Consider the following 18,764-nt stretch of genomic DNA (forward strand, 5'->3'; position numbering starts at 1 on the left):
AAAATGTGTGCCAAAAGTATGATGAATCACGCAGGGTTTGCCATTGCCAGAAAGGGTATCTGGCAACCAACAGGTTCACCAATATTTGCTAAATGAACGAAATTCACGATCATTCTCAAAGCCCTGTGGGTCTCACAGTCACATGGGGAGATAGTTACAACGCAGACGCCCAGGCCCGTGCCCACGAATTGATTCCATCAACGAAATGGAATTCCTAGATCACAAGGAATTGAGGCAGGTGATCAAAAGACCACATTGTTTGGGGAGAGGCTAGCGGAGCCGAGCAGCGGCGAAAGATGCTCACTACCACAGTTCGCAAAGCAGATACCCGAGCAGCGGCGCCTCCGGGGGCGGAGAAAGGCGCGGTCCCCGCCCTCCAGACACTTTCGGTCTGGGGCAGGGAGGCGAGGGACCCGCAGCTGCGACCCTCGGCGCCCGCGTTCTCAGGCTCCCTCCCACCTGAGCGCTCCCCGCCGCCGCAGGTCGCCCAGGCTCCGCCCCCCAGAGCTTCACCGCCCACCGCGCGCCCCGCCCGAGCGCGCCCAGCCCGCGCGCCGCGGCCTCCCTCACCCTCGGGCCCCGCAGACGCCGCAGCAGAGCGTCCTCGTCGTTCTCGACGTCGCCGAAGACCAGCTCCTCCAAGCACCGCTCCACGGCCGGTTTGTCCTCCTCCAGCGTCAGGCGGTTCCGCTGCCGGAGCCGTCTCTCCTCCGCCGCCGCTGCGACTGCAATCGCAGCGGCCGCAGCGCTCGGCCGGGCCGGCGGTTTCCGCTGGGATGAAGGGGCAGGCTTTTGGGGAGGCCGGCCTGGCCCTGCTCCGGCTTTCCAGTCCAGCCTCGTTCCGGGCTTCCGTTTCGGCTTCGCTCCGGTTCTCCGGTCCAATTTCATTCGTCTCCTCCGTTCCGGCGGCATCGTTAGGTTTGAGGAGAAACGCAGGCGCTCACGTGGAACCTCGCTGCGCATGCGCCCAGGCACCTCCCTGGCCGCTGCCGCCGAAGCCCCTGGGGCCGGAAGGAGCCTGCGCAGCCTCTTGCCACGTGACCAGCACTCCCTCCCTCTACGTAACTCTCACTCCCCTACCCAGCCCCGCCCCGTGTGGGAGTTCCTCCGGGAGGGCCAATCTTCCGGGTGTAGGGGGAAGCGGCGTGACTGGAGTGGAAAATTTTTCCAACACAACTTCGCAGCTGCAACATATTGAAAGGAGCGCAAGAAAGCCCGAGTATACACTCGAACAGCTGAATGAAACTTCTGCTTTTCCTGTTGACTTTAACCAGTGGACTTAACACAAGCCCCAATGCGCTTTCCACCTCTCGTCTTGGTACGGTCCTTGGAGTACGGAGCCTGCAGAGGGTCCCACGCTGGAAGCGAGTGAGGAGGGTATGTAGGGAAGTGGGCCAATCGGGGCGCGGGTCACGGCGCAGGCGCGCTGGGGAGGGAGGGCTATGCTAATGTTGTTGATATCCTGGGGCCACCCGAGTTAAAGGGGGGAAATCCGGGGGCTGCCGCAGCCGCCACCGGTCTGGGCCCAGCCGGGGGCCCCCTGTAGTCGCCGCAGTCCCGGGGAGAGGCACCTGCCCCCAGCCCGGGGAGGGGGCGCCGCGGGCTCGGGGAGCACGGACAACCCCTACCCATGAGGCCCTGATGGAAAACACAAAGGATCTGGTGAGAGCCGAGCGCGGCAGCCGCTTTGTGTGCCAGGTGGGGGGGACGCCTGCAGCTCCCCGACCCCAGGAACCCCGCAGCTCCCTGACCCTGCTCCCTGGCCTGCTTCTCCATCCCACGCCCCCTCAATCTCCGGAGCCCCCCCTCCCCCTTCCAGCCGTTAAACGATTCAGGGGTTCCCCTCCCCCCACCCCGTCAGCCCTGGACTCGTTGGGGTTCTCTCCATCTCCTCCACCCTCTGGAAGAAAAATTCGAGAAGAAAGTTTTTCTCTGCGTCCTGCCCCCGCCCCCTGCTCTGGCTAGGGGGGAAAGGCTGGATCCGAGACTTTTCCTTTTTTAGCTACCCAGGGTGGGAGAATGGAGTAGTCCTCTCTTCTTCGCGGGGAGGGGGAGCATAGTTTTGGTGCTTTGCAGGGGAAGGTGTCTGTCCGCCTTGGGGCCAGTGCCGCGAGGCGGTTTGCACGTGGAGGTGGAAATATTCAAAGGGGGCGGGGTGGGCACGTGCGGGAGAGGTGGGAGTGGTGTTTGGGAAGCAGCCTCCAAGGCTGCGTATTTAAAAGGGTTTCAAGTCAGTGGGCTTCTATGACCATTGCGTTCTCCTTTGTGAAATAAGAATCCTAACATTTCAGAGTCGGAAGAGACATTAGAGGTCATCTAAAGCAGCCGTCCCCTCTGCAGCCTCTCTGACAAGTGGTAGGTAGTCTGACCCCTGCTTAAACCCCTAAAAGCACTGAGCGCTCACTACTGCCCTGGAAAGCCCATTTTTCAGTAGTTCTAATTGTTGTCTGCCTACCCTTGTTAGACCCTTCAGTCTCTCATTCATGTCCTGGTTAAGTTGCTCCTTTTTTTACTTCTCAAATTTTCTCTCACATCCTCCTCACCCACCCACTGCTCATTGGCCTATATTTTGTGTGCCAGGAAAGAACAGCAGGGAAGTGGAGGAAGGGGGGGTTGAGAGATAGTGAGGGCCAGCCGAAAACTTTGCTGGGTCAGTGTCAAGTGTGCTGGCTTACATGCCTGAAGGTGTTTTTTCTACAGGAAGCTACATAATTACAATATGGGAATTTCATGCCTGTTTTCTCTCACGAGTGCATCTTTTTGAAGTTAGAAATTTGAGCGTCATCTCCGTGGTTCTTGTATCGCAAAACACATTTGCGGATTACCTAAATCACTTCTCCTGAGAATGTCTGAAACTGTTAGGGATGGTACTGAAGCATCACCTGGTAGAGGGATGAGTAGATGATTACCGCCCCCACCCATTTGACCTGTGTTCCTCGGGAGCTAGTCTTTCCTCCAGGGGTCCCTCTTCCAAATGCTTTTACTCCTTTTTTTTTTTTTTTTTTTTTTTTTAAGTAACTATCTTTTATGAGATTTGAAATTTATGGACCATTTTAATTCTTGTTTAGAGTTTACAATATTTTTAATTCTCTTTATACTAGCATACACCAGTACTTATCCCTGGCTGGTTGAGATAGGTCAGTTGAAACTATTGTCACTGGGTGTTTCTTTAACATTCTCCTTCATTTGGTGAGCTGTGCTGCCTCCGAAAGTAGTTTTATTGGCCTAAGAATCTTGGATGTGCCTGTTTCTCCCTAATATGGTGAAGTGAGGGTCAAGACATAACAGATATAATGTAGAAATAATGCATCTGATTTAAAAGCCAGCAAATAAATTGCACCTTAAGCCCCAGTCTCCTATTTAAAAGGTTAGACTCAATTTTTCTTTCCTCCTTTTATAATTTAGAGACTATTGCTTTGCTCTTGTGTACTTAGACGGTTATTTTATTTTTCGTTTGTTTACCTCAACACCAAAGAGTGTTTAGAAAGAAAATAGCTGTGCTTTTTTTTTTTTTTTTTTTTTTTGCATCACCTCTTCTGAATAACAAGTAGCTTCCATCTAGAACCCCATACTGAATGCTTGTAAGTACCTTGCAAATTATGGTAGCGTCTGTCTTGAATAAGTATTTGTTCATAGTGCCTTATGTTGTTGCATCATGTTTTTTAACCATCTAATTTCTAACTTTCTGTAACGTTTGACATAAAATATTTCCTCTAAATCTACTCACTAGAATTCAGCTTGTGAAAAAAGAATCAATAGAGCTGTAGTAATAGTGTTTTTAACATTTTAGTTAATAAGGAGTTCCAGGTTGTTTTCCTGCTTACTTTAAACATGAACTGTCATGACTTAAGTTGACTGACTTTGGAGACATTTGCATTCTAAACATACTAGACAGGAACAACTGGTTTTATTTTTAAGACACTGCCATATTCTTTAAAGCTGGTTATATGTTGACCTTATTATCTAAACCTTTCTAGATGTTTTAGTGCTTCTTTTAGTCCCTCAAATTATGTTGAAAATTGAAACACTTTAAATTGTTTTCAAACATAACAGTGGTCAAAGGAAAGTATAGTTTAAAAGTGAAAACATATTAGTGTAAATACTAAAGCACTGAATTACTAAAAGCCAGGAGTGCTCAGTAGTCTGAGTAACCACATTCGAAAATTAGACAGACAAGTGACATTCTTTGGGTTGCTCTTTGTTTCTCAGCTTTTCATCTTTAAAATGTTTGCTAAATAAGATATAACCTTTCACACTTATGTATCATTAGTCTGAGGGTTTCAAAATTCAAGAAAGAGAATAAAAACATCAGGACAATAAAAGAGAAAGGACTTACAATAGTTAAAACAAGCTAAGATGTGTCTCCTAACACCACAGTATTCTTAACTGTCCAAGATAACTTTTGAATTTATGCAAAAATTGCAGATCGATTTAATCATTATTTTTTAATAAACCTTGTCTTAAAGATTTTTTTTACCCGCAAATTTAGAATTTCTCTTCTTGCTTTGCTGGAACCCCTGATAAAAGGTGAAAAGGGAAATAATTCCTATTTGAACAAACCCTGAGTATAAGATAGGATGAAGTGATACAGTAGGAAGGGTGCTGGCAGTGAGGTTAATATCACAGTTCTACCACTGATGAGCTCTATGGCCCTTGTTGGACAAGATCCTGTGCCTCTGTTTTCTCATGGCAGTTGAAGGGTTGGTCTAGTATCAGCATAATCCAATGGAAATTTCTGCAGGATGGATATTTCCTAAATCTTTGCTGTCCAGTTATGGTAGCTACTAGCCACATGTGGCTGTTGAGCACTTGAAATGTAACTGGTGGAACTAAAAATTGAAGAACTCAATTTTTAATTTTGCTGTTTTAATGAATGTAAATTCAAGTAGCCAAATGTGTGGCATACTGGACTTACAGACATAGTACAGTGTTTTCTAAGCATAACTAATCATTAGAATTACTTCTTGGAGACTCTTGTTAAAATATAAAACCTCTCTCATTTAACTTATTTAGTAGGTCTGCAGTGGGTCCTGGGAATGGGTTTTTAATGTATATCCCAGAAAGTTTATCAGGTTGGTTAGGGAAACACTCCATTAGGAGATTTCTGAGGTCCCTTCGAGTTCTCACTTTAGCACTGATAATTTAGAATTTAGTGCAATAGAAGTGAACTCTAGACAAAGTCGGCAAGGTAGCTCTCTGAACTGCGATTTTAGGAAAGTTGCGTAACCTCTTTGAAAGCTTCACTTTCCTCATCTGAAATACGGGGTGAACATCAGCCCTTCCTCCTGTAGTTTCTATAAACCTCCACTCAAATGTTATGCCCGCTGTTTAAAAAAATGTAAGCTGCTATAAAAGATGAGACAAGTCATAAGATAAAATGTTAAGACGTGTTCCCGGGCTTTCCTTTTTTTTCCTTTTTCACTGTGTTTAATTCCTACTACTAGTCTGTTAAAACTGATTGTATGCAATACTCATTAGTTTGTTCAACGTTGTGGCCCAATTATTTGGCCACCATTTGCAGTTTAATTGTAGGACGGGAATGTTAAGTCCAATACTTCTTTGTATTTCTGGTGCTAAGCATAATGATTTGTATATATCATTCAATAAATACTGGTTAATATTAGCCAGGTGTAGTGGCTCAAACGCCTGTAATCCCAACACTTTGGGAGCCCAGGGCGGACAGATTGCTTGAGCCCAGGAATTCAAGATCAACCTGGGCAACATGGTGAAACCCTGTCTCTACAAAAAAAAATAACAAAAATTAGGTGTGGTGGCGCACACCTGTAGTCCCCGCTACTCGGTGGCAGAGGTGGGAGGATTGCTTGAGTCTGGTGGGAGACCGAGATTGAAGTGAGCCATGATTGTGCCACTGGACTCCAGCCTGGGTGACAGAATGAGACTCCGTCTCAAAAAAAAAAAAAAGGTTTATCATCATGTATTACTTTAAGACTTCTAAGCTTTCAAATTTGCTAGAGATTATTTTATACACCAGAGAAGTAGCCCCCTTGTGTATATGTATGTGTTTAACCCAACTTCGTTGTTCAGTGGTTATATATCTTCTGAGCAACCAGTTCCAAATATATTTTTTAAAGGTAAACACCAAGAGAATGTTGTTATTTCAGATCAAGTGTTTTTAGGTTATATCAAATCAATATGACATTGAATAAGCTAAGCTGTTTAATTTATTTTCTCACTTTTTTTTTTTTTTTTTTTTAAGATGGAGTCTTGCTCTGTCGCCCAGGCTGGAGTGCAGTGGCATGATCTCGGCTCACTGCAACCTCCGCTTCCTGGTTCAAGCCATTCTTTTGCCTCAGCCTCCCGAGTAACTGGGACTACTGGCGAGTGCCACCACACCCAGTTCATTTTTGTATTTTTAATAGAGGCGGGTTTTCACCATATTGGCCAGGCTGGTCTCAAACTCCTGACCAGCCCACCTCAGCCTCCCAGAGTGTTGGGATTACAGGTGTGAGCCACCGCGCCTAGCACGTCTCTATGTTAACATACTAATAAATGATCTTGTTTGATCGTTCAGACTACATTTGCCCTATAGACCCAACTTCAGTATGAATTCTATTATTTGGGGTAGAATTGATAGCTGATAATGATCTCAGGGAACCTCTAGGCTACTGCTTGTTTCAGACTTTATTTTGATATGGTCATCTTATTTTTAATTAGCTTTCCAGATTCGTACTTAAGGATTCATAGCTTTCTTCAGGAGAACTGAAAGTCTATTCATGTGAATTTTTTTATTTTATCATACATCCTTCCTGTGTGGTAAGTGATGTTTTTCTTACTTAGAAGAGAGGGAAACTGAGACCCAAGTAGTTGCTACATCCAAAGTCATAACAGTGATAGGACTAGAAGTTGAACCCAAAGAGGTGAAATTTGTATTTCTTGTACATCAAAGAATGAGTTCCTTTTCTCACTGTTGCTTTAAATCTTAAATATTGCTATGTAGAATATTGTCCTCTCCTGTCATTCTCCTGGGTATTTTTCCATTTCTTTAGGTGGGTTATTCAGAATATTACTGGTTTCGGTTTCCTCTTGATTGTATCATTGACATGAATTTATTCTTGCTTGCACATTGAATTTCTGGGAAATAAAAACCCAGTAATCCCAAATCTTTACCATTTATGTTCGTCATAACAGTAAGCTTAGAAAGAAGGAAGGCATTTCTCTTTACACTGATGAGTTTTATCACTGTGCCAGAATGTGCTTTCATCCTCATACTATAATAGAATGAAAAAGAGGCCTGCAGGAGTTAAATAGCTCTTGAGCTCCTACTAAGTTCAGTCATCACAGAGTATGTAGTAATTTCTGTTTTGTACTTTGTGATCTCATGCATACAGCATTCAAATATAAGTTTCTAGAAAATACTTGTTCCGTAGCTAAATATAAAACTTGGAAAGTTGTTTGAGCCACTACTCCCAGTGGGTTTGGATAATGAAGAATTGGTTGACTTCTGATGAGTTTATTCATATCTGATGAGTTTATTCATATTGAAATTATACTGTTTTTAATATTACTTGGCTGCATATTTATTGACACCTGCATTTAAGATTTCAAGTGTTTTCTGTCATTTCTCCTAGAGATGTTTAGTTTTGTTGGAACTTTTGTTTGATTATACCAATAAGTTAATGACTATGCCTTTTAATTCCCTTGTAGATTTCATAGGGACGATGGTTTACCTAGGTGACAATTACAGTAGGACAGTGAAGTTATGTCGTGATTTGTGATCTCTTCTTTAATTTTGTCACTATACAAACCTTTTGTTTTATTTTTTATTATAGAAGTGCACCTATAATGCTTAAAAAAAGAAAAATTTTGAAAAGTTAGATTCATCTTCCCATTCTGCTCCCACACTGCTAAAAGTTTAACTGCTCCTAAGGTCTTTCTTAGGGCACATAAAAACATACATACATATATTGATCTATGTATATACCAGTGTATATTGTTCCTTTGAATAAAAAGTGAGTCATACTGTGATATATTTTATTATACTATATATGGTGATTTATTTTTTCCACTCAGTATTTTACCTGTTGCTCATCATTCCCCTACTGATTGTAAGATTGTCTCCAGTTTTTCATTATTATTACATTAGCAAACATCTTTCTACATATTCTTATGTCCTTGTATGTATTATGTATGAGTATTTCTGAAGGACAGATTCCTAAAAATGGAATTACCTTGTCAAAAGGCATAGCCATCTTAAATTTTCATATGTAATATCAAATTGCCTTCCAGAAAGATAGTATAAGTTTACCTTCCTACCAAGTGTATATGAGCACTGTTTTTCCCACATATATTTACTGATATCAGATATCATCAATCTCTCAATATATACCAACTTAATTTTTTAATGTACTATATACTTCATATAAATTAGCTTTTATTTTTATCAAAGTAATACATGCACTTCATAGTACAATAATTAAACAATGCTAAAAGTATTCAAAAAAAATGGTTCCTTGTCCAGTTCAGCTCTGATGAGATAACTACTTTCATTCTTTTAGCTTTTTCATCTAGTATCTATCTCTCTAATTCTAAAGTTTAGGCTTATTTATTTAGTGTATTAATTTTAGACATTAGTGATTTTATAGTAGACAGGGAGTTAGCATAACCCAAATATAAAGCAAGGTTTACATACCTACAGTCATCCCATCTTCCTATATTCAAGACCTTAAATAGTCATCTAATATCATTTGCAGTTTTTCGGGGGTCTTTTTTTTTTGAGACAGAGTCTCACTCTGTCACCCAGACTGGAGTACAGTGTTGCGATCTCGGCTCTCTGCAAACTTCGCCTCCAGGTTCAAGTGATTCTCCTGCCTCAGCCTCCCTAGTAGCTGGGTCTACAGGTGCCACCACCAGGCCTGGCTGATTTTTGTATTTTTTAGTAGAGACGGGGTTTTACCATATTGGATAGGCTGGTGTGGAACTCCTGACTTCAAGTGATCCACCCACCTTGGTCTCCCAAAGTGCTAGGATTACGGGTGTGAGCCACCACACCTGGCCTCAGTTTTATTTTGAAGAACAAAATGTTCAAGAGGCCACTTTACCTGAAACATACTTATTTGATGCTTGTTTTCTTTTTTTTTTTTTTTTTTTTTTTTTTTTTTTTTTTTTTTTTTTGAGACGGAGTCTTGCTCTGTCGCCCAGGCTGGAGTGCAGTGGCGCAATCTCGGCTCACTGCAAGCTCCGCCTCCTGGGTTCACGCCATTCTCCTACCTCAGCCTCCCGAGTAGCTGGGACTACAGGCGCCCGCCACTGCGCCCGGCTAATTTTTTTTCTATTTTTTAGTAGAGACGGGGTTTCACCATGGTCTCGATCTCCTGACCTTGTGATCCACCCGCCTCGGCCTCCCAAAGTGCTGGGATTACAGGCGTGAGCCACCGCGCCCGGCTTGATGCTTGTTTTCTATGCTTACAGAGGCTAGCTGACAGAACCAGTATTCGAGGGGAAAAAAAGAAAGAAGGTTAAAATTTAAAAGGTTTTAAGATAGTCCCATGATTTATATTATTAGTGTTCATGGTTGTTATATGATCTTGGGCAAGTTGCTTAGCCTATTTGGGCCACTGCCTCCTGTAAAATGGGAGTAACACTTATAAGGTTTAATACGCTGCTACAGATTTAAGTGCTGAATGTGCCTGACACATACTAAGCATATTACAAATATTATTATAATAACCATAATAGAGTAGTAACAAAAATAGTCCAACATGGCTGGGTGCAGTGGCTCATGCCTGTAATCCCAGCAGTTTGGGAGGCCGAAGGGGGTGAATCACTTGAGGCTAGGAGTTCGAGATCAGCCTGGACAACATGGCGAAACCCCATCTCTACCAAAAATACAAAAATCACCCAGGTATTGTGGCACACACTGTAATCCCAGCTTCTCAGGAGAGTGAGGCATGAGAATCACTTGAACCTGGGAAACAGAGGTTACCATAAGCCAAGATCATGCCGCTGCACTCCATCCTGAACAACAGAGCAAGTCCAATATTAGGTTATTGTAGAATTTACAAATAAACTCCTATAGGACGATGTGTGTTTAAGAGTTCAACTCATAAATTTAGTTTATTTCTCTACCTATAGAGATTTGTCAATTCTTATAGGTAGAGAAATAACCAAATTCCAACTGCTCCTTATGCTCATTCCTCTGGGTGTTAAGAGTGGGAGAGGGAAGACTTGACAAATTTACTGAAAGAGGTATGGGAGCATGAAAGCCTTAGACAAGGTACAGAGATCCACTCACAGAAAGAGAAAATCTGAAAGAAGTTCCAAAACATTGATCACAGGTTTGGAGTTTGATAGTTCACAGCTCTATGTATAGAGAAGAGCTTAACGATAAGCAGTACCAGAATTGGTAGCTTTAAATTATAAGCGTTGCCTCATAAGGGAAACATGAAAACTTGGAGACATGGCAGTGAAGAAGGAGGAAGAAGAAAAAATTCTTCAGGAAAAGAAAAAAACTGAACTTAGAGAAGAGGGTGTTCTTGAACTAGCAGCTCTGACTATGAAATGAACAGAAATAGAAAAGAGCAGGCCACATCCATGCAGAACTATAAGAAAAAACAAACAGGAAATGTAAATCAGCATTTCAACTGATGAAAACTACCCCCATCAAAAAAAGCAGGAAAAGGCCGAGTACAGTGGCTCAAGCCTGTAATCCCAGCACTTTGGAAGGCCGAGACGGGCGGATCACGAGGTCAGGATATCAAGACCATCCTGGCTAACACGGTGAAACTCCATCTTTACTAAAAAATACAAAAAAACTAGCTGGGCGAGGTGGCAGGCGCCTGTAGTCCTAGCTACTTGGGAGACTGAGACAGGAGAATGGCATAAACCCGGGAGGCGGAGCTTGCAGTGAGCCGAGCCGAGATCCAGCCACTGCACTCCAGCCTGGGCGACAGATTGAGACTCCGTCTCAAAAAAAAAAGAAAACAGGAAAAAATTGACACAGTGCTCCAAGTGAAATTAAACATCCTGAAACCAATGTTGAGAGATTTGAAAAATAAAATTAAGAAATATTCTGAAACAAATATAAAACTCAGAACAGAAAGGAACAAAAAGCGTTAAGAAATGAACACAAAGTAGATTAAACAGAAAAATAGAAGGTGAAATGATAACCAGTAATGAAGTTTTAACATTCCCACAGGACAAAATTGAGCAAGTTGAAATGGGAGATGGATCAGAAGTTTACTGTATATAATTGGTGTCCTTAAATATTTAAAACTATAATCCAAGAAAACTTTCTGGAAGTGAAAAGAGATCTGAATCTAGACCTCAGAAGTTCATACCAGAAGGCACACTCAAAGATACTTCTTAGTAAAGCTGTATGACTGTAAAGATGCAAAGAATTCTCAGGGTCTCCAGGCAAAGACGTGACATAGAGGCAAGAGAATTAATTAGCCCATTGTCAGATTTCTCAAAAGCAACGTAACAAAGCAAGACAGCAGAGCAGCATGAGGAAAGTGACTGCTAGCCAAGGATTTTATATCCAGCTAACTGTTGTTCAGGTATTAAGACTGCAGAACAACAGTTTTAATATGCAAGAACTCAGGAAATACTCTACTTGTTTACCCCTTCTGAGGACACTCGAAAAGGTTGACTTTCATCTAAAAGAGATAGTTGGGAAATTTCCTACAAAAAGACTGTGACAATAAGTATTTCAGATATCTTTTTGAACTAAGATTAAAACCAATAGTGGGGACCTAGAGAATAGAGTAGTACATAAATGTTATATGTACTGACAAAGCAGAAAGAATGCAACTGAAATATAAGGGGATGGGAAAGGGAAAGAAAAGGAAAAACTAAGGCCATGTGTGGTGGCTCACACCTGTAATCCCAGCACTTTGGGAGGCTTAGGTGGGTGGATTACTTGAGCCCAGGAGTTCTAGACCAGCCTGGGCACAATAGTGAGACCCAGTCTCTACAAAAAAAAAAAAAGTTTAGCGAGGCGTGGTGGCTCATGCCTGTAATCGCAGCTACTCAGGAGACTGAAGTAGGAGTCTCATTTGAGCCCAGGAGGTCAAGGCTGCAGAGAGCTGTGTTTGCCTAACTGCACTCCAGCCTGGGCAACAGAATGAGACCCTGTCTAGAACTGTTCTTTTCAGAACTAGAATAAGATTAGTTGCTGTAGTTGAAGTAATATGAGGGAGTCAGAGGCTACCATCTGAAACTGAAAGACCAAATAGAAAAGATTAGGTAAGAAAAAAGATACGACATACTATAAAAGCTATTAATATAAAGGTAAGCATATTAGGAGGACTTTCCAAAATACTGGGAGAAATTTTTTAAGGGACAAAGAAAATTATGATGGAATAGAAAAAAAGTGTACGGTACATAATGCACACCCTAATGATAAAATATGTGGAGAATTGAGAGCAAACATAAAGGCCAGGACAAAGATGTACCAGGCAAATAGAAACCCCAAGAATGCAAGACTGGCAATGCTGATAGCAAAGTAGAATTCAAACCAAAAAAAGCATTAAATCAGACAAAAGAGAACAGTTTATAATACTAGAAACCATGATAACAGTTAAATATGTACCAAATAACACAGCAACAATCTGTATAAAGCAAAATCTGTATGAAGTATAAGAAGAAATAAAAAACTAAAATCAGAGGACTTTGACACTTAGCACAAGATGTAGTAGATAAAAGGATATAAAAGATCTAAATAATATAATGCAAATCTTCAAGTATATCCCTAATAATCAAGAATATACTGTTTCCATCCCACCCCCCACTCTGTCTCCCAGGCTGGAGTACAGTGGCATGGTCACAGCTCACTGCAGCCTTGACCTCCCCACCTCAGGTATCCTCCCTCCTCAGTCTCCCAAGTAGCTGGGACCACAGGTGCACACCACCATGCCCAGCTAATTTTTTCTTTTTTTGCTTATTGTAGAGACGAAGTCTCTCCATGTTGCCCAGGCTAGTCTCAAACTCTTGGGTTCAAGCAGTCTTCCTGCCTTGGCCTCCCAAAGTGCTGGGATTATAGGTGTGAGCCACCATGCTGGGCCAGAGAGTATGTTCTTTTTAAACACAGAATATTCACAAAAAATTGTCCATCTGTTAGAAAACCATTAGTAGGTCCCATACAAGAAAACAAAAATCCAAAAAGCAAAAGGGCATTGCACTTCCGTCTTGAAATTAAGAAACCTTGTATTATGTATTCACAGAAAACGTTGTATAAGAATTTGTGTGGCAGCTTTATTCGTAATAAAATTTGGATGAAGAAAGGGTAAGCTGATACATTGACAAATATTACTCAGCAATAAAAAGAAACCCTTTGTACATGTAACATGAATGAATCTCAGAAATACTATGCTGACTGGAAGAAATTAGACACAAAAATACCCATGCGATTTTATGCCATTTATATAAAATCTTAAATATATACAAAATCTAGCCAAAGCTGATAGAACTCAGGATTAGGGAGAGCTTGAGTGGGAAAGGACAGGAAGGAGCTTTCTAGAGTGACAGAAAAGTCCTATATTTGGATAAGTGTTTAACAGCATGCCTTAATTTTAAAACTTTTTAACGGGTAAGAGGGAAACACAAATTGCAAAGTTTCTGGAAAATGTTGATAAGGAAAATACTACATAATACTACCTACCAGAATCTGTGGAATACATTTAAAGCAGTGAGCAGAGGAAAATTCATAGCCCTGAACACTTACATAAATGAAAATAAATTCCCAATTCAGAAATGAACAAAGTAAACCAAAAGCACAAGAAAGGAAATAAAGATAAAAGTAGAAGTTAATGAGTTAACAGAAAAACTATACGTGTAGATGATGAATCAATCTTGGACTCTTGAGGGAAGAGTCACATAATAGATAAGTCACTAGCTAATTTAACCAAGTGGGGAAAGGGAGAAAGCACAAATAAAATTTTAAGAAATGACAACAGGAAAATAACATTGGATACAGAGGAAATTGAGAACTATTTTAATACAGAACTATTTTGCACACCTCTGTACAAATACATTTCAAAACCTAGATGAAATGGATAATTTCTTAGGAAAATACAGTTTAATAAAATGGACCTCATTAGAGATGAAAAGAAAATAACACCAATTTTCCTAGAAGAAATAGAAATTTGTGAAGGAACCATCCCACCAAACACCAGGCCTAGGTGGTTTCACAGGGGAATTCTGCCTGATCAGATATTCCCGATGCTACATGAATATAGAAAATGGAAAGCTAATTATTTTTATGACGTAAGAGTAATACTGGACTGTGCGCAGTGGCTCACACCTGTAATCCCAACATTTTGGGAGGCCAAGGTAGGAGGATCACTTGACCCCAGGAGTTTGAGATCGGCCTGGGCAATTATTGTGAGACGTCAGCTCTACAAACAACTAAAAAATTAGTTGAGCACAGTGGTGTGTGCCTGTAGTCCCAGCTACTTGGGAGGGCTGGGGTGGGAGGATCACTTGAACCCAGGGGTGTTGAGGCTGCAGTGAGCCAAGATCATGCCACTGCACTCCAGCCTGGGCAATAGAGCAAGACCCTGTCTCAAAAAAAAAAAAAAGCAATACTGATTTCTTAACCTGATAAAGATAGCTCAAAAAGTAAAAATTACAGAGATACCACATACAGATACTAATGGAAAACTATTATTGTGCAGTCTCTCACACCGTATTACAAAAATATGTTTTGATGAGTGAGTTTATACCGGGAATACGAGGATGATTCAGTATTTAGAAATCTATTTATGTAATTCACCATATTAATCGGTCAAAAGAGAAAAAGTTGTGTTCTCTTTATAGAAGCCGAAAAAGCCTATGACAAAATTCAACACCTGTTCCTAACAGAAACCTTTCAGAAAATATGAATGGATGAATACTTCCTTAACGTATAATATTTTTGTTTTTATGAATACACACATATGCACATGTACATAGCCTTAACCCTAAAGCCAGAATCTTATTAAGAAACACCACAATCAAGAATAAAGTAAGGATGCCCATTTTCTCCATGACTTAACATTATACTGGAAATATGAGCCCATACAGATAGAAAAGAAAACAAATGGCTGGGCGCGGTGGCTCACGCATGTATTCCCAGCACTTTGGGAGGCTGAGGCAGGTGGATCACCTGAGGTCAGGAGTTCGAAACCAGCCTGGCCAACGTGGTGAAACCCCGTCTCTACTAAGAATTTTTTAAAAAAAAATTATCCGGATGTGGTGGCACGCGCCTATAGTCCCAGCTACTCAGGAGGCTAAGGTAGGAGAATCGCTTGAACCCTGGAGGCGGAGGTTGCAGTGAGCCGAGATTGCGCCAATGCACTCCAGCCTGGGCAACAGAGTGAGACTCTGTCTCAAAAAAGAAATTAGAGACGTAACAGTGGAAAAAGAAGAAAAGATTATCTGTTAGTGACATGATTGTTTATCTAGAAAGCCTTAGAAAATCAATGACAAAACTACCTTCAAACAATTCAGCGAGGTAGGATATAAAATAATAAACCTTCATGTAGTGAGAAAATAACCAGTTAAGAAAATACAACAAAAGAGAAGATGACAATAGCAACAACAAAACATAGATTGAGCATCCCTAATCCGACAATCCAAAGTCCAAAATGCTCCAAAATTTGAAACTCTTTGAGCACGGACATGACACCACAGATAAACTACATGGCAACTGAGTGACACCTTTGCTTTCTGCTGATTCAGTGTACACAAACCTTACTAAATGCACAATTTTTTTATACTGTATAAAATTATCTTCAGTCTATATATAAGTTGGATATGAAACAAACGAATTTCGTGTTTAGACTTGGGTCTCATCCCCAAGATATCTTATGTGTATGCACATACTCCAAAATCTGAAATGCTTCTGGTCCCAAGCATTTTGGATAGGGAATACTCAACCTGTAATTAAATTCCTAAGGATTTACTTTTTAAAAACGTGTTAAAAACCTATGTGAAGCAAGCTATATAAAACATTCCCAAAAGACACAAAGCAGACTTGAACAAATGGAAAGACATCCATTGTTCTTTAGACATATCAAAATGTCACTTTTTCCCAAGTTAATTCAAAATTTAATGAGATCCTAATATAAAGACTGATAACTTTTTGGTATAGAGTTGAACTATCTAATACTGAAATGCACTTGGAAAAATAAACATGCAAGAATGTAAAAACATTAAGAGATTTTTGAGGGGGTATCTAGCTTTGTGAGATATCAAAATACATTCCAAACCCTTAATGATTCAGAAAGCAAGACATTGACAAAAGAATAGACAGACCAGGGAAATAGTGTGAAATCCAGAAATGAACACAACTACATACGGAAACCTAGCACTTAAAGTGGTATTTTAAATCACTGAGACAAAGATGGACAGTTTGATAAAAGATGTTGGCACAACTAGATAGCCATTTGGAAAAAATATTAGAGCTGTTCTTCATGCCATACATAATAATAAAGTCCAGACACATCAGATCTAAATATAAAAACTATACAAACGCCAGGAAAAAATATGGGAAAATTTTTCTGTACCATGCTTCAGGAAAAAGTTTTCTGACTCATGATCAAGGTACGATGAAATAAAATACAGATAAATTTTGCTACCTAAGATATTTTGAATATATGGGGAAAAACTTCATGTGCAAAATCACAATTTTCCATACATACAGATAAAGGGTAAATGTAAATTTCTCAGTGCCAAGAACTTTGAAGAAAATTAAGACTAAAAACCCTAAAGAAGAAAAAAGGTAGAGGTAGGCACATAAAACCACAAAAAAGAAGATAAAATCCTCTAGGGCCGGGCGCAGTGGCTCACGCTTGTAATCCTAGCACTTTGGGAGGCCGAGGCGATCAGATCACGAGGTCAGAAGATCGAGACCATCTTGGCTAACACAGTGAAACCCCGCCTCTACTAAAAATACAAAAAATTAGCTGGGCCTGGTGGCACGCTCCTGTAGTCCCAGCTACTTGAGAAGCTGAGGCAGGAAAATCGCTTGAACCTGGGAAGCAGAGGTTGCAGTGAGCCAAGATGGTGCCACTACACTCCAGCCTGGGCGACAAAGTGAGACTCTGTCTTTTAAAAAAAATGCTCTGTAGAACTGCACTGAGTGCCCAGGTCTTGACTTTCAATACCAGTTCTTTGCTAATAAGGACTAGAGTTCCTTGGAAAAATTACTGATTTCAGGGCTGGAGCAACATAGGTATAAAATGAGCCTGGAATATCTTGATATGCAAGAAAGTAAGGAATTCCTCAAAATACAGATGGAAGTATGTCAAAAGGACATTAGGAGGCCTGGCTTAGTGGGTCACGCCTGTAATCCCAGCACTTTGGGAGGCTGAGTCGAGCAGATCACTTGAGGCCAGGAGTTCGAGACCAGCCTGGCCAACATGGTGAAACCCTGCCTCTAGTAAGAATACAAAAATTAGCCTGGCTTGCTGGTGCACACCTGTAATCCCAGCAACTCAGAAGGCTGAGGCACAAGAATCACTCGAACCCAGGAGGCGGAGGTTGCAGTAAGCTGAGATCACACCACTGCACTGGCAACAGGGGGAGACTGTCTCAGGAAAAAAAAGGCACACAAGAACGAGTTCAGGGGCATCATTGTGGCCAAATCTGGCATATTTCGAACCCCAGAATAAGAATAGTGATGAATGATAAACCACTGGGAAAAAAATAGAAGTTAGTGAATTCATACTGATAATGAATAGGTAGGTATGTCAGTAAAAGGGGATGATGACAATATTTCTTGCTGACCGATAGAAAAAAGTGCTGGAGTTGGGAAATCATTTTGCAGCCACCATATTAATGATTGGTTTGGCACAAGTTATCATTAGATGCCAAATTTAAGAATGGCGGTGAGACTTCAGTGAGAAACAATGTGATCATATTTCAAAATGTGTCCCTGAGGTTGCTGTTGGTTGCAAGGAGAAATACATAGTATATAGTGGAAAACTGGACTACACCTTAAAAAAGTAATCAAAATTAACATTGCTAGTGAGAGACAGATAGGAATCTTGTGACTCTGGTTACGATATCCTGAGGTCAAATGTAGTATTATGGGGTACATAACCAGAGTCTCCTAAGGACACAGGCGCATCAGATGAACCTCAAATGAGAAGCATTCTGTTAAGGGTGAAGGGGCTTGCTTGCATTCTTCAAAAATAATTTCAAACCAAACATGTCAGTGTACACCTATAATCCCAGTTACTCAGGAGGCTGTGGCGGGAGGATCGTTTGACACCAGGAGTTTGAGTCCAGCCTGGGCAACATAGGGAGACCCTGTGTCTAAAAAAAAATTAAAACTAATCTTCCAGATTAAAGGACACTAAAAGATAAATATGACTTTTTAATTTTCATGTGATCCTGGTCCTGAAGGAGGAAATGCTATAAAAACATTGAGTCAGTTGGAATGTGTATGGTGAATTAGGGGTAAGTATCTCATATTGTCAGATTTCCTAAAACTGATAACTATACTCCAGTTACAAGAAAATGTTTTTATTCCAAGGAAATGCACTTTGAATTATTTTGGGATATGTAACTTCAAATTATTCAGAAAAACTATGTGTTCAGAGAAGAAAAAATGGGGCAAAATATTAGTAATTGGTGAGTTTGAGTAGAGTACACAGGACTTCATTGTATTATTCTTCTAACTTTCCTGAAAGTTCAAAGTTATTTCCAAATAGCTTTAAAAAAAAAAAAAAAAAAAAAGACGGCAGTGACAACTATACTGGCATACCATTTTTCATCCATCATTTTGGGAAAAATTCAAACACTTGACAATACATTCCCAG

The 18,764-nt window shown here is 41.0% G+C and overlaps 2 protein-coding genes across 15 annotated transcripts in view; one reads left to right on the forward strand and one right to left on the reverse strand.

The window, feature by feature from the left end:
- UTP18 (UTP18 small subunit processome component) overlaps positions 1–1,005 on the reverse strand; it is a 36,002-nt gene extending 34,997 nt beyond the window's left edge. The window contains exon 1 of the mRNA XM_008011438.3: positions 571–1,005. Within this exon, the coding sequence (XP_008009629.2) occupies positions 571–963 (393 nt within the window). The 5' untranslated portion in view covers positions 964–1,005. The remainder of the gene's footprint in view (positions 1–570) is intronic.
- The window catches only part of MBTD1 (mbt domain containing 1), an 84,309-nt gene continuing 66,504 nt past the window's right edge, over positions 960–18,764 (forward strand). For 4 of the 14 annotated variants that reach the window (XM_073004931.1, XM_073004934.1, XM_073004930.1 and 1 more), the window contains exons 1-2: positions 1,419–1,662; positions 2,292–2,355. Coding sequence is in view for 4 of the 14 variants with exons in the window: in XM_037993097.2 (XP_037849025.1) it covers positions 1,240–1,377 (138 nt within the window). In the remaining 10 variants the exon portion in view is untranslated. Of the gene's footprint in view, positions 1,378–1,418; positions 1,663–2,291; positions 2,356–18,764 lie in introns of those variants that run through there. The other 10 variants (XR_005238682.2, XM_037993097.2, XM_073004928.1 and 7 more) reach the window with 3 other exon arrangements.

Source organism: Chlorocebus sabaeus, chromosome 16 (assembly GCF_047675955.1).
Source record: "Chlorocebus sabaeus isolate Y175 chromosome 16, mChlSab1.0.hap1, whole genome shotgun sequence".
Taxonomy (NCBI): Eukaryota; Metazoa; Chordata; class Mammalia; order Primates; family Cercopithecidae; genus Chlorocebus; species Chlorocebus sabaeus.